Here is a 15631-nt window from a genome sequence, read left to right as displayed (position 1 = left end):
TGCTTGGTTGTCTGGTGGTAATGTGGCTAGCTTGTTGTGTTTTGTCTCTGAAGCCCTTCCTCAGATCACTGCCCAACCTGAAGTAAGAGAGGTGACAGTGGGCTCCAGTGCCGTCTTCCCCTGCATGGCCTCGGGTTATCCTCTTCCACAGATCACATGGACCAAGGTGACCCCTCAACATTTTGTGTGGCAGCTTTAGCACGTCTTGTCAGCTAGGGATCTTTTCACGTTTTATTTTAATTCGTTAACATTAATCCTCTTTCAGACTTCAGATCGGTTTTGTGTCATATACCTGACTTTCTTCAAATCACCACAATACATAATATTGTGCTGAAAACTCCATGCTAAAGTCATACCCTCTTCTTCTAGCTGGAGGGACCACTTGCTCCAAAAGCTTCTCAAGAAGGCCATGTCTTGACTATCACCAATGTCACCTTTGAGGACTCAGGAACATATGTGTGTACTGCCTCTAATAAGCAAGGAAAAGTCCAGGCCTTTTCGATGCTGAAAGTTCACGGTAAGACCCAGCATGGAGGACTGGAACTGCCTGAAATGATTAATAAGAAGCTTTGTTTCAAGTCTCCAAACCATATGTCTGATCTTCTCATTCCATCAGAGAGAATTATGCCCTACTTCACCCAGACTCCACTGTCCTATCTTACCCTGCCCACCATAAAGAATTCATACAAAGCTTTCAATATCAAGATCACCTTCCGGCCAGACAATGTTGATGGTAAGATTTCCTGATTTGATATCTGGCGTTTTTGTCTCTGTCTAAAGTGACTTAATACATTTAAAAGCTGTATCCTTATCAAGTAGGAGCTCCCTCCAAAGCACGCAGATCAAGACATTTGAGCATATCTTTGTTCTTTTGTTAACTTGGCCTCAAATACTTGTGTTTGTGTACAGCCTTTTCAGTAATTAAAATTTAACTTCATTAACTGTTATTGAGGCCTTTGTAGAACACGAGTTGCCTGATGTCAGTTGTCTGCTTTACGTTCACGTGCTGTCATACCTCTGTTCCTTCTATCTCCTCGCCTACTTTCTGTCACTCGTGTGATGACAAGGCGTCATTCTGTATGCCGGTGAGTTGGAAACGAGTCAGGCTGCCTTGAGTCTGCCTCGGGCGTGGCTTTCCCCCATGCTGTGGGTCCTTGTGGGACCAGGCATGTGTAACCTGCCAAGTAACACATCCTGATCGATATGATCAGCCAGGTCACTGCAGGTTTACAAAAAGACTGGCTCGTACTGCTCTGAGGGCTGGATGGTCTTTTGGGCCGCTTCGCTTTAGGCTTTGCAATGGAGGAGTGAAAAATCCAAACAAAAATATATATTCCACCACTTTGGAATGTGCTGTGTTTCCCAGGAAAGTTTGCTTTACTTCTAAGAAGATGCCTTTATATAGGGAATGGCATTGGGAATGGATATGTGGTTGTGAAGCCTATATGGTGTTCTGCAGAGTATCCATGACGAGCCACACATCCACATTTCTTGCATTGGTTGACGCTACAAAAAAACTAAAGTCTTCTAAAGTGCTTCCTTGAGACACCAGCAAATATAAGAACGATCAGCTAAACCACCGTTAGCATTCCTTTAAGAACGGAAATGTGGTCTGTTCAGCTGACCTCTTTTAAGGACAAAGCAGACTTGATTGCTTTAGATTATAGGTGGCATGGTTTCAGATGCGCGCTTCTTTGGCCGCGTTTGTGGCCCAAGCATGCAGCCTGTGTGAAGAGCCTGTGTGAAGGGCCTGTGTGACGGGCCTGTGTGAAGAGCCTGTGTGAAGGGCCTGTGTGAAGGGCCTGTGTGAAGAGCCTGTGTGAAGAGCCTGTGTGAAGAGCCTGTGTGAAGAGCCTGTGTTGGCACATGGCAGGGAAGGATCACCTTCAAGCTGGCTGCACCTAACCTGGCTTGGCCCTTGGATCTCCAGCAGCATGGCACTCGCCCCCTAAGTAAGGCTAGCTTTTCTCTGTTAATCGGGCCCCTCAATAACTCTTTCCATCCATCCTCCAGGCATGATTCTCTACAATGGGCAGAAGAGGACCACAGGTGCCGACTTCATCTCGCTTGGCCTTGTCGGTGGCCGTCCTGAGTTCAGGTGAGCAGTTGGCCGTGGCTGTTGCCATAAGAATCATCACAGCTGTTGTAGGAGTTTCATATTTCTCATCCCAAACAATAGCATGGTTGGTTTGCTGTGACTTTAATGCACACAACCTATGATAATGGTGTTGCAAACACCATTGGCTTTGTGCATTGGTCTTGCTATATTTTGTAATTTTGAATAGCTCCTGCTCTCATCCTAACTTACACTACTTACCAGTTACTCATAGGAAGCTCAGCCTAGCTAAGCTTATGCCTAATTGACTTCTGGTCTGTGATTCTGGGATGAACTCTTTGCCTTGCATATACGGCACACTGGGCAAAAGCATCAAGCAAATGTAAATGATTTAAATGTGATGAAAAAACACCATCCGTGTACACTCAGTGATTATTTGCAAATTAAAAAAATGTGTAAATACGGCAATTTGTTTGCCCTCACTCTGTGCTGCTGTTTCTAGGTTTGATGTAGGCTCAGGTATGGCCACCATACGCTTCCCCACTCCCATCAAGCTAGGCGAGTTCCACACAGTAGAACTGTATCGAAATACCACGCAAGGGGCCATTATCGTGGATGGACAAGCTCCAATCAACGGCAGCTCACAGGTACAATGCAATCAATCCTGTTTTAATGCAGTGTTCTTAAAGTTTTGATAAAATATCAAATTTTTAGAAGTAAATAATGTGTAATTTTACAAAAGTCATATTAGAGTTCTTCATGAAATCATTCGGTATAGCAAAATCATCTATGCTAATGGCCAAAATTGGGGAAACATTTCCAATTTGTAGAGATTGCAGAACTTTATTCCAGTTGCTCCAGTTACTTATTTAATCGCCCAAAGTATGATATTTGTAACATTGCCGGCAATATTTGTGTAGTTTTTTTTCTACTTAACACCAAAAAGGCTACGTGATTCCACAATTTTGACCACTAGTGTACATCAAAATCAGATAACATAAATTATGCTTGTCATCATTTAAGAACATTTGAAATAGAATTGTGAATAATTAACAACGATAGTGTGCTTATTTGTGTCTTTGCTTGCCTTCTGCCGTCTCATACAGGGCAAATTCCAAGGACTGGATCTGAATGAGGAGCTCCATGTGGGTGGTTACCCAAACTACAGTATTGTTTCTAAAACCACTGGCCTTAAGAATGGATTTGTCGGTACGGATCATCCTTTCCATTTACTACAATTTCTGCACAATACATTTGCAATAATGACCACATCGGGGGTATTCTCTTTTTGATATATGTGGATCCATTAAATGAAGATGCTAGAATTGTCTTGTCTCCTGAACAGGCTGTATCCGTCAACTCATCATCCAGGGGGATGAGGTGATTTTCAAAGACCTGGACCGTAGCTCCACAGGAGTCTCAAACTGCCCCACCTGCAAAGACCGGCCATGTCAGGTAACCTCAGCTGTTTGTTCACATTGGCTGCCTCCAAAGTGACCACCAGTGTTTCTGAACCTTGGGTGCATCCTTCATCTTAGCATGAAGCATCACACACCATTTTTATCCTCAAAATGTGTTTCTGCATGTTTAATTCCTTTTTTCAGGCTCAGAATTGCTGTAGAATGAAACTTGCTTATCAAACAATGCGCAGTGTTAAAATCTTGATCTGGTTGTGAAAGCCTGGATGATTTGTGGTTTCTCCATGGTGGGTTTAATGTCTCAGCCTCTCTTTTCCTAAAATCTCCTGTGACATTCCTTGCCTGAATGGTATTGTTGACCCCCTGATGACTGCTGTTGCCATGCCATTGTTCTTTACTGTAGAATGGAGGAGTCTGCCAAGACTCAGAGACCAGCAACTACAAATGTGAATGTGTGCGCGGATTCACTGGCAGCAACTGCGAGCACCACTCCTCTATGCACTGCCACCCAGGTGCCACTGTCTGCTGTATTTATTACACCTTTAGCTCCACACAGTGCAGAAACACGTAGAGTGATACCCATAAACCCAGTGATACTCTTGATATGTATACCGTCTTTATACTCTACAGAGGCCTGTGGTCCACACAGTGCAGAAACACGTAGAGTGATACCCATAAACCCAGTGATACTCTTGACATGTATACCGTCTTTATACTCTACAGAGGTCTGTGGTCCACACAGTGCAGAAACACGTAGAGTGATACCCATAAACCCAGTGATATGTATACCGTCTTTATACTCTACAGAGGCCTGTGGTCCACACAGTGCAGAAACACGTAGAGTGATACCCATAAACCCAGTGATATGTATACCGTCTTTATACTCTACAGAGGCCTGTGGTCCACACAGTGCAGAAACACGTAGAGTGATACCCATAAACCCAGTGATACTCTTGACATGTATACCGTCTTTATACTCTACAGAGGCCTGTGGTCCACACAGTGCAGAAACACGTAGAGTGATACCCATAAACCCAGTGATATGTATACCGTCTTTATACTCTACAGAGGCCTGTGGTCCACACAGTGCAGAAACACGTAGAGTGATACCCATAAACCCAGTGATATGTATACCGTCTTTATACTCTACAGAGGCCTGTGGTCCACACAGTGCAGAAACACATAGAGTGATACCCATAAACCCAGTGATATGTATACCGTCTTTATACTCTACAGAGGCCTGTGGGTCCGATGCCACTTGCATCAACAACCCAAGTGGCCGAGGCTATGACTGCCGCTGCCACCTGGGCAAGTTCGGGGAGAAGTGTATGCATGGTAAGTGCTGCCGAAGTTGACTTTGCTACGGGTCCCTTCAGAATGCTGTGTCCTCAGAACCAACACAGACGTTATTTGATGTGACCCAAAATGTTGCTAGTCCAGACAGTGCAGGGAATTAGAATGAAACGGACATTGGTGCATGTTCTATTTCTGCTGCAGGCACCTTGGTGACCACGCCCCTGTTCAATGGCGAGGACTCCTTCGTTACATACCCACCACTCACCAACATCCACAACGACCTGCGTGTAGACTTGGAGTTCAAGCCGATGGAAGCCAACGGGCTGATGTTCTTCAGCGGGGGGAAGAAGATGAAGGTTGAGGACTTTGTGTCTTTGGCAATGGTGGACAACCACGTCGAATTCCGCTATGAGTTGGGGACGGGTGAGTGTTTCTCCGAGCGCCCACACATCACACTCCTGTGATGTCACTGTGGCACCTTATGAGGGCATTAAGCAGTCGTTCTAGGGGTTTTCAGAGCATCCCAAGAAGGTCTCAGCTTCCGAGTCACTTAATTGCGAATTAATGATGAAGATTTGGTGAAATATGCATGTATGTAAACCCCCTTGGCCTTGTATATGCATTTAGTCAGTAATTATCGGATACATCTACTGCATGTTTTTTTATTATTCTTAAAGAGCAATTATAAGAAGAAACTCTTCTTATGTCCTTGAGTCTTGTTTCTTTTGTGATTGACATTACCCAACATATTCTGTTTAACCTGCAGAAACCCTAGACCACAGTTTCTTATATTAGCATATTGCTCTCCAGCATGACGCTCTTCCATCTCCCGGCTCATCACAGGCATGGCCGTGCTGCGCAGCCGTGACCCTGTCAAACTGGGCCAGTGGCACCAAATTGAAGCCGAACGCATCGACAGGGATGGCTCTCTAAAGGTGGACCAAGCCCGTGAAGTGCGGCGGTCATCCCCGGGAAAAGCCCAGGGCCTAAACATCTACACTCCCATGTACCTGGGTGGCGTACCTAGTATGGACATCCTGCCAAAACCTGCCAACATCAGCATGCTGTTTAAGGGCTGCATCGGGGAGGTATGTTACATCGCTTCACAGTGACATCATGTGACCTCTTGTTAGCACCGTTCATGCAGGGGCGATTCTAGATAAGAGTTGCCATAATTCATACAGAGGACCCATCCTTACCTGCCAATGAAATGCTTTGAAATGCGGATGGGACAATCCAAGGGCCAATCGGCTTTCAGCTGGGGCCATTGCCTCTGTGGTCCCACCCTTGTATATGCCCTTCATGCGTGACCCTACCCGCTGTGTATAACATTATTAAATTATTTACACACCAGATGCCTTTCTCGTTGGTAATATACATGAATGTTTGAAAATGATAATGATCAGTCACAGAATTGAAAAGATCGAATTTAAAAACAACTTCAAACAAGGCAAAAACTACTGTGAATTGTCCTCTCATGTCCGTTAAGAGTCAAATTCCGATAACCCAGTCGAACTGGACCGTAAACAAGCTGAGTCCCAACATGAAAGCCTTGGTGCTGATCCTCTGGCTGCCGTGACCCTCCCCCCGGCCCAGGTTTCCATCAATGGGAAGAAGGTGGACCTGTCTTACAGCTTCACGGAGAGCCAGTCCATCTCGCAGTGCGTGGACGCCAACCCCTGCGAGCGCCGGCCCTGCCGGAATGGCGGCACCTGCCTGTACAGTGCAGAGTATGAGTTCCAGTGCCTCTGCCAGGATGGTTTTGAGGGTGAGTTCCAGAATGTTTGAGAGGAACTACCATACACTGCATACATATACGTATATTTCAGTGGAAAATTCTATAATTGTAGACTGTGGTAGAAAGTCAAAGTTAGCCTTTCCTCGCTGTGGTCAAAGAAAAAATAGCGTAAAAGTAAGAAATTCCCAAAGCACATTGTTTCCCTTGATTCACCTCCCCATCCTTGCAGGCGAGCTCTGCGAGGTGGTCAAAGATACATGTCAACACAACTCCGAGTGCCAGAATGGGGGCCGTTGCCTTGCCAACCGCTGTGTGTGCTCCTCTGGTTTCACCGGCCTCTTCTGTGAAACGAGTGAGTCTTACCCCGCCCTCTGAGCCTCCACCACCAAAGTGGGGTCCTCCTGGCACTAACATACATCATAACAATCCTTATTCAGTAAATGTCAGAGAATGAAAATTGCACAGGAAACAGCTGTTGTAATTGACGTTTTCATGGATACGCGCCGTCAATGAAAACAGAGAAAGTGACTGAGGAGCGTGTTATGGAAGAAGATGCCAGGTGGTGGGTTGTGCATGAGTTCTGCAGATTGAGGCCCACTATTTTTCAGGGGGGGGGGCAACTGAAGGAGGTGTCCTGGGCCCAAGGGGGTCCCAGGAGAGGGCCCATGTAGGATGGGCTGCTTGTCTTGTAGGCTTGGTAAAAGTTATTTTGTCCCGGCCTATGGAATAATGCGCAGACGTCCCGGTGCATGCTGTCAACTTAAGCTGTGCGGCGCCCCAATCGATCCCTGACGTGATGACATAATGTCTCTCCCATTCGCTGTAACCACTATATTCCGCACACACAGGACACTCTCTGAGCTTCCCCGACGCCATGTGGGATTTGGAGGGTAGCGGGGGGAATGGTACAGTATCCTGCCGTTGAGCTTGACACCCCTTGATTAACGGGAGGAATGCTGAGAATAGGTCACCTGCCTGCCTAACCGCCATCAGTCGGCACTCTATTTACCTGTACTTGGGAGTCCTTGTCTTTCTTTGTGGATTTGCACGGAAATGGGGAATTCTACATAATAGCTATAGAGGGGTGTCCCATTGTGGTCGGCACCGATTTATTATCGGGACAGTTCAGTCTCTTCCAAACCGCCAAAATGTAGAATTCCCCTTTCAAACCCCCCAGAACCAGACCTCAAATCTGTGGCATAACTACTCACCCCAACATGTCATCCCTTTGTCGTCTTTGAAACTGTCTGCTTGAGAAAAAAATAAAATAAAGTCGACTGTCATTCTCCATTGTCTGTTGGAAGCTGAATTGTTGATATGCATTATGATGCTCCGACCGACTAAACCACTAAAACGTATTTTAAAAAGTGTAGTTGCATCTGATTTTCCATGTGATTTTCAGATCCCTTCAGGTATTCCTGTATGTATGCATGTACACTGTTTGTCAGAAAAGTCCTTCTTTTACTATTAACATATTTGTTAATATACATTTGTGGAACCTTTGTATTTTAGGAGACTTGATGTCCAAGCAATAAATTCAGAGATTTTCACAAAGTGATTTTATTTTTACATGTAAAATTTAACCGACATTTCAAAATATTTTCTGTATTATTTGTGCTACACTGACATGCTTCATATGAACATATATCATAATTATACAGTGGTACCTTGGAACACGAACTTAATTCATTCCAGAAGGCTGGTTGAGTTGTGATTTGGTTCGAGGTTCAAGTCAAATTTCCCATAAGAAATAATGTAAATTTAAATGTAAATGTTAGATTAAATGTAAATTTAATCTGTTCCAGACCCCCAAATGATTGCCTGTTGAAACCTATCTGCCTATCTAATTAATGATAAAAACCATTAACAATCAATATAAAAGTAATAGACACATGAAACAGCTCACATACAAAAGCAATAAACATGGAATAAAATTTATGAGCACGTTACCTGTATTCTGGTGAGCTGATGATATACTGGAAGTGGTGGGTGGAGAGGAGGAGGGATGAAGGGGTTATTGTTTGGAAGGGGACATGCAAGTTTTAGCAGTTCTGTTTTCCTTTGTCGTGTTTCGAGTTTTCGGTTGAGTTGCGGATATATTTTTCTCGAGAGTTCGAGGTCCAAATTGGTAAAGTTGAACAGTTAATAGGCATTTGAGTTCCAAGGTTCTACTGTATGTACGCATATATAATATCAGCCTTTTTTTCTGTGCTCTCAGGAGAAGTTAAAGGAGCACAATACAAAGCAGCCCTGATCTAATTACTCTGAGTATGGAAAATAGCAGCAGATCGACACAGGAGTAGAGTCAGTGCTTTATGTGTCCCTTTTACAGATTCCCCCGCTGAATATGCAGCCTATTTCCATGACAATGGGTACCTAGCACTGCCTAAGTCGGTCTTCCCACGAAGGTAAGGCATTGATTAAATCATATTACATTCATCTCACATCTATCACCAACTTTGAGAATGAGATTTTCTTTTTCTTGTAGGTTTATGTCAATCAGAATAAAGATTTCTGCCTGTGTTTTGGTAGTGAACGTTCGACTTTTGCTATTTTCGAATTTCACAAGATAAACTAAATAAGCAGAACGGTAAACTGGTGAGTAGATGGATGCGCAGTTGCTCATGGACGTAATCTGATCAGTTTCAGCAACACTGCAGAATTCCTGCAGGTTTAACTGAGTCTGGGAAAGGACTCTCCCTTTAAATGACTCTGTAGTCAGCATTGTCCTTCGTCAGGGTTATTCGCCATTTCTTTTGTTTCAGCTCTCTCGATGCCCCTGAGGTCATTGAGCTGGAGATCCGGACAGCTTCCTCAGAAGGCCTGATACTGTGGCAGGGAGTGGTAGGTCTATGGGCTCAGGAGAATGCAATGAACCTGGGGGCATCAGCATCACGCCACCTTTAACGCCTTTCACTGTGCCTTGCTTGCAAACATACAGACCAATTGCACTCAGCATCTGTGCAAATCTTACCATAATATAATTTGTATATAAGTTCACAACTTTTTTACCTTTATAAAACAACAACAATATCATTATTATCATTATTATTATTATTATTATTATTATTATTATTATTAATAATAAGAATAATAATAGCAAACCATTGCTACAGCGAATTATTCTTTTATTGGAAAAAATGTATTCTGTTTTTGATTGTTTTGTTGTAGAGTAAAATGATTCATATACTATGATATATGAAGCATTATCACATCAGCTTTTGGTTTCAGCATAGGACATATTTCATTGGTTTAATTTCAGAAATTATTAATCTTTGTTCCTGCTGATCTTATCAAAGTTCAGATCTGCTTAGCATGTTGAAGCTGCAGTCTTGCATGCGACACTTTGATCCCACCGTTTGCCTGAGTCGCATGTTGCCCTGTTGGCTTTGATACACTAATGCACCTTCCCTCTTTCCCAGGAGCGGAACAGCGCTTTTCCTAAGCTGCATGCTAATCGAAAGGTATTCCCTCCCTCTCATGCAGACTCCCCATCCTCATGCTTTGGGGGGGAGGGGGGGAGGAATGTTTAGTACTGCAATGTAGACGGCATGTTTTGAAACATGAAATGTGTTCCTTGTTACAAGCAGCCTTGCCTTCAAGATCGTTGCCATGCAGTTATTATATTCATTCTGCTCAGAGCAGTTTAAAAACCAGTCTCACAGTGTCGCTTTACTCATCTTGTTAACACATTTTCTCTTCTTTATTTATACTGCTTTTGTTTGTGCCACACTGATGACTTTGCAGGGACATGCTTGCTTGGTGCCCTGATTCAGGTCCCTCCCACAGAAAATATGTGAAGAAAATGTCTCAGTTATAATTAATTTAGCAACACGTGCACGTTTGTCCATACAAAATTTGCAGTAGTAAATGATAAATCAATAGAAATTAACCATGAATCTATTTATAGACATTAAAAATAGGTAATTGCTCATTGCAAAGGGCAGTGGTGGCTTAATGGTTAGGGAAGCACCCTTGTAATTGAGAGACTGCGTGTTCGAATCCCTGACCAGCAAGGCACCACCGACGTGCTCTGAGCAAGGTACCGCCCCCAAGCACTGTTCCCCGGGCACTGAATTAGCTACCCCCTGCTATGTCATAGGTATGGCCTTGATGATGACACTTTGAACATGTGTTTATTACTTTGACATGTACTTAGTTTATACGTTAGGTACTGTCTCGATTGACCTCAGGCAAAACAACCAGCTGTACTCTGATGCAACAACTGTTTATAATACGGCTAAATTATTGCTGATCGTTATGTGTGGTGGTCGCTACCCCTGAAAATGTTACATTTTTCGAGAGCTCTATCGATTATTGCATATCTGCATAATGGTGCAGATCCAGTCACAATGGCCACAGAATTGCTTCTAGACTGAAATAATAATGTTTTTTATACAGTTGAACATTTGTGTTCTTCATAAACTTGCAAATACTTACAGTGGATTTAATTCCCAGGAACTTGGAGATCAGGGAAAAGGCAAAGACTTCATTAGTCTTGGTTTACAAAATGGACACCTTGTCTTCAGGTATAGTCTTTGAAAATGTGCAGAATTTTCCTATTGCCCCTTGCCTGTAAAATAGTATGTAGCTATTGTGTACATCTGTTTATCTTTGTTTGTTATATGGTGCATACACATATCCTATGTAGCAATTTAAATTTAGAATGGGACTAGGGTAAACAATGCACACACACATACTCATTGGCCACTTAATTAGGTACATCTGTTTACGTTATTTGGGACTATGAAGGTGTACCTTATAAAGTGGCCAGTGAGTGTATGAAAGCCCCCTAATTGCAATATGTGACTCTGCCATTTATTAATGCCTGCAGAAAACATTTGTTGCTCATATTTTTACCATAAACAGTTTCTACACGTTTGTGTTTCCGTATGAAGTCTGTACTCAGAGCAGCTGTGCGTTTTTTCTCCCGTTCACAGCTACCAGCTGGGAAGTGGGGAGGCCAAGATTACTTCCAAAGAGCCAATTAACAATGCCGACTGGCACATGGTTAGAGCCGTGAGGTAAAGCCACAAACCCCTAACCGTGTCTGAATTTCATCAGGATGTGCTTTAAAATGCTTAAAAGCACAAATGTACAAAACATGCAGACAAAGGGGTCAAAAAAGAATACAAAACCCAAATGATCTGTTTTCATACATAATTAAAATGAGCATAAAATAGAATAAGACTAATTTGTGGACACAGTTTTAGTGTTGGTGTGGTTTAAGTGTACTTCCGGTAGAGGTATCACTTTCAGTGAGGAAAAAATGTAATGGAACTATTTTCAAACCTGTTGCTCATAGCATATTTTAAATATAACACTTTATTTATGTAATATGTCATTTGAGCATGTCTGATCTTTTTATTAGTCAATAAATCAACATAGATTGATGACAGATCATACTTTCCGAACTGAGCTGTACCACTTCCACGGGATATGAATTATGGGGCTGTATTAGTTATATATACAACTATATTATTTATATAACTGTATCGTTTTCCATTTGGGCAGAACTGGCAAACAGGGCTACATCCAGGTTGATGGAGGACCCATAAGCAGAGGATTGTCACGGGGCGAAAGTGTAATGGTGAACACGAAAGGCGATATCTATCTTGGTGAGGACACACTAATGGCCTAAAATGGGTTAGCTTTAACAGCAATGTAGTTTCCTGATTTTCTGATAGTTTCCTGAGGTGTTTTTTGGTCTCTATGGGTGATGATGCAGAAGGCAGCTTTTTGAGCAATGTTGCCGGGCAACTGCCAACCAGATGAGAAAAAGGGCAACTCTAGGATGATCACGAAAACTTGCCCACTGCAAATCAAAGTTTTTTCAAATAGAAATTTGTTGCCCAATATCAATGGTAAAGTGCCCGAGCGCCAGGAAGAAATGTGTGACTGACGTTTCTCTGGTGTTTTGCTAGGTGGTGCCCCAAACATGGTGGCACTTACAGGAGGAAAGTTCTCCACTGGGATCACAGGCTGCATAAGGAACTTGGTCCTGGCGAATACCTTGCCCTGGGACAGGCAGTTGCAACCCATCGATATACTGGCCCACAGTGGAGAGGGCATCAATGTTGAGCGTTGCTCATCGTAGGCATCACAGCCCATTGACTTTGGAGGGAAAACAAATGCCATTCATATACATATACAAACACAAATGTGGTGCTTTGCTGCTACCCAAAAAAAAAAAGAAAACAAAATCACAAAAACAAATGGATTGTCTTTTCTCTGTGTTGCATTAAAGCAAAAAAAAAAAGAAAAACACAAAATATTAACAAGTCTTTACAAAAATCTCCCTCAGTGTTATATCACCAGTGAAGGACTATTAAGCAAAAGATCGAGTTCAGCTTCAGTTTACATACTCAGTTAACTTTTAGCCATGAAAAGAAAACAAAGATAGGCCTTCTGTGACGGATCCATGTGGAGTTGGGAGATTTAACAGCACTGAATATTATTTATATACATATATATTTTTGTGGGGGGAGGGGGGATGCAAACTAACCATAACTTGCTCCTAGAGTGTATTCTGGGTTCTAATACTGTGTCCACGGCTCGGTTGCCAAGTTGTGTTAATACTTGAAAATGTTTGGGCCTCCTCTGTTTATCATTTCTCTGCTTTTCTTTCCGGAGACCATTTGGGCAAGCTTGCTCAAAGCTTTGTTACACGCAGGGTTCAAAGGTCACGGCTCAAAAGCAGTATCAAGACACAGCTCAGGTGAAGAAATGATGCCGAAGACGACGTGAATGCAGCGGTGCTTTTCGTCTATCTTGTTTCTTCTGGGAGATCATCTGCCTTCCATGCACATCAGCTTTTGTGCATTTTTTTTTTCCGGAAAGCAGCCAGGTTCAGAAAAATGGTGCGAAATGGCAGTGCAAAAGCTGTGCTGAGATCGTTTTCAATCACCAAAGTTTTTCATAAAAAAAAAAAAAAGTTTTCTTCCTGTATAGCCACCATTTCTGTTGTCTTTGCACAATTCATTGGATGAGCTCTTTCCTTAACCATTTATCATCTGAATATCGATATTATTAAGCTGTTTGAGCTTCTGTCCAGCTCCTTCTAATCGCTGAAATCTTATGGAATTGAGTGGATCTCAAATGCTTAGATGTGAGGTGAATTGAATAGTTATGTAGCAGTTTTTTTTACCTAGTTATTTTTATGTACAACCTAAAAATTCTTAAAAGGCCATTCATCTGTGTTCAGTTACAATCATGATACCTATCTGCTAGTCAGGTAAACCCATAGTCCAGACCTTTGTATTTGTCTAACTTTTTAAGTGATAGAAGTGCCTTGTTTATACATTATTTTTAGCCTCCCATCCCACCACTGACCACCACTCTGTCTCTCTACTTAGCACAATGTCTTTTGTTGTAATATATGTTGCCCTGTGGGCATTTCTTTGTCCACCGGAGGGTTACTGCAGAGCTGCCTCAGGAAGGACGCCATTTCCATTTAGACATTATCAGGGCTGGCTCTAGCCAAAGGCAGAATAGGCCCCCTAATTACCTGCACTGCAGAGAAAGTGGCATGATCATCAGTTTTCTTGGTTGGGGGGGGGGGGGCACTCCTGAGTTAAGCCTGACCTAGGGCCCCTGAAGAGGTCGAGCCGGCCACGGTCACTAGCCTTGCCTTAGATTCATCATGATAGGACTGGGTCCTAAGATGACACAGCATTGACCGTGTTAGCACACTGGATAGGGCTGAACAAAGGAAAGGTCTTTACGTAGCAGCTAGACGTGGCGTGTAGTGCAACAGTCTCACGAACAACCACCAGAGGCTCCCTCGAGCGTGCTCGCCAACATGGGTGAACCACAATGGCGTGGCAGTTCACTTCAGAATGTCACCTACTTGTCACTTTTAAAAGCTTTACATTTTGAAAAATAAATAAACAAGCACCATCAAAACAAAAGTATGTCATTTTTAATTTATTTTACTTCATTGCCAATTTCTGGGTTGATTCTGCCGTTTTCAGAATGACTGAAAGAGTTTCACCCTTTTTTTGTCTTTGGATATTAAATGCATAATTGCTTTCCTCCCTGTTCTTCTCGTAGAAAAGAAAACTGAGTTAATCAAAGTTCCCTAAATGATTTTTGCCCACTGTCCCTCCATCCATCCAAAGTCATACTGTGGAATAGTAACTGACAGGAAGATCCCAACTTTGAATGGAGAATTAACCTTTTTATATAGTAACCTCAACAGTCATGTTATTTTTCAGATGTCTTTCTTATTAAACATGATGTTCTGTTCACTTTTGATCTTGCTGAAATGTCCTTGTATGTCACAGTTCCTGTAATACATCACGGCACGCAATAATGCAGATATCTTTAGTTTCACTTGCTGAAATATTCATGACTTATTACACTATAATGTGAATTCACATTTTATTTCCTACCATGCATATAGAATATAAGCATATAAAGTCTGCTTTGACTTGTCACATCTTTTGTGGACCGGCACAATATGATATGTGCATGGTCAAGCTGAAAAACTATTCATTTCCTGTGTGAGTAATATAATTTAGCAAATTAATCATCCAAAGGATTGCGCATTCTCCATAATAAACCAAAATAAATGTGTGAGTCAAATTCACAAAAGTGTAAAATAAGTATATATATTTTTTAAAGGGGGACACTGCCACTCTGGCTTTTCTGCCATTCGAGAATGTTTTGTTTACATGTTGATTTTGGAGAAAAGGCTAAAACAAACAAAAAAAAAAGTATAATGCAGTTTTTGCAATAAGACATCTTAAACAAGATGGTGACAGACCAGTCAATAATAACTATTGCTAATATCTGTACCATTGCCCATTGTGTGAAGGACTTACTAAACCCCCCATGTTTCCTAATTAAACATTTCATGTGCTATTTATAGTTTTGTTGGTTGTGTTTATTTCTGACATTTTTTTTTTGGAATTGTGTTTATTATATAATTTAAATGTGAAATGATGAAGTAAGATCCATTACTATTTTAGGATCAATAATAAGACACTTGATAAAACAATTGATAAATGAGAGTGGATATGATGCTGGAGTTTGCTCCTGATAAAATAAGCCCAGTGGTGTCTGTTTTAGGACCACGGCCATTGATCCCTGAGCGAACTGATTCTGGACTCTCCTCTCTCT

At 42.3% G+C, this 15631-nt stretch overlaps 1 protein-coding gene across 15 annotated transcripts in view; it reads left to right on the top strand.

Annotated features, from left to right (window-relative positions):
* hspg2 (heparan sulfate proteoglycan 2) overlaps positions 1-15377 on the top strand; it is a 127377-nt gene extending 112000 nt beyond the window's left edge. For 10 of the 15 annotated variants that reach the window (XM_023834974.2, XM_023834975.2, XM_023834983.2 and 7 more), the window contains 22 exons: positions 54-166; positions 370-517; positions 617-733; positions 1068-1085; positions 2014-2098; positions 2559-2703; positions 3163-3265; positions 3402-3511; positions 3878-3986; positions 4711-4809; positions 4972-5193; positions 5614-5858; positions 6367-6538; positions 6738-6860; positions 7357-7413; positions 8841-8916; positions 9274-9352; positions 9931-9972; positions 10967-11037; positions 11449-11532; positions 12023-12126; positions 12433-15377. In XM_023834974.2, the coding sequence (XP_023690742.2) occupies positions 54-166; positions 370-517; positions 617-733; positions 1068-1085; positions 2014-2098; positions 2559-2703; positions 3163-3265; positions 3402-3511; positions 3878-3986; positions 4711-4809; positions 4972-5193; positions 5614-5858; positions 6367-6538; positions 6738-6860; positions 7357-7413; positions 8841-8916; positions 9274-9352; positions 9931-9972; positions 10967-11037; positions 11449-11532; positions 12023-12126; positions 12433-12605 (2495 nt within the window). In that variant the 3' untranslated portion in view covers positions 12606-15377. The remainder of the gene's footprint in view (positions 1-53; positions 167-369; positions 518-616; positions 734-1067; positions 1086-2013; positions 2099-2558; positions 2704-3162; positions 3266-3401; positions 3512-3877; positions 3987-4710; positions 4810-4971; positions 5194-5613; positions 5859-6366; positions 6539-6737; positions 6861-7356; positions 7414-8840; positions 8917-9273; positions 9353-9930; positions 9973-10966; positions 11038-11448; positions 11533-12022; positions 12127-12432) is intronic. The other 5 variants (XM_072713595.1, XM_023834987.2, XM_023834979.2 and 2 more) reach the window with 4 other exon arrangements.
* The last annotated feature ends 254 nt before the right edge of the window (positions 15378-15631 follow it).

This window comes from Paramormyrops kingsleyae, chromosome 6 (assembly GCF_048594095.1).
Source record: "Paramormyrops kingsleyae isolate MSU_618 chromosome 6, PKINGS_0.4, whole genome shotgun sequence".
Lineage (NCBI taxonomy): Eukaryota > Metazoa > Chordata > Actinopteri > Osteoglossiformes > Mormyridae > Paramormyrops > Paramormyrops kingsleyae.
Note: the sequence above shows the minus strand (reverse complement) of the source record. Positions and strands in the feature narration are given on the sequence as shown.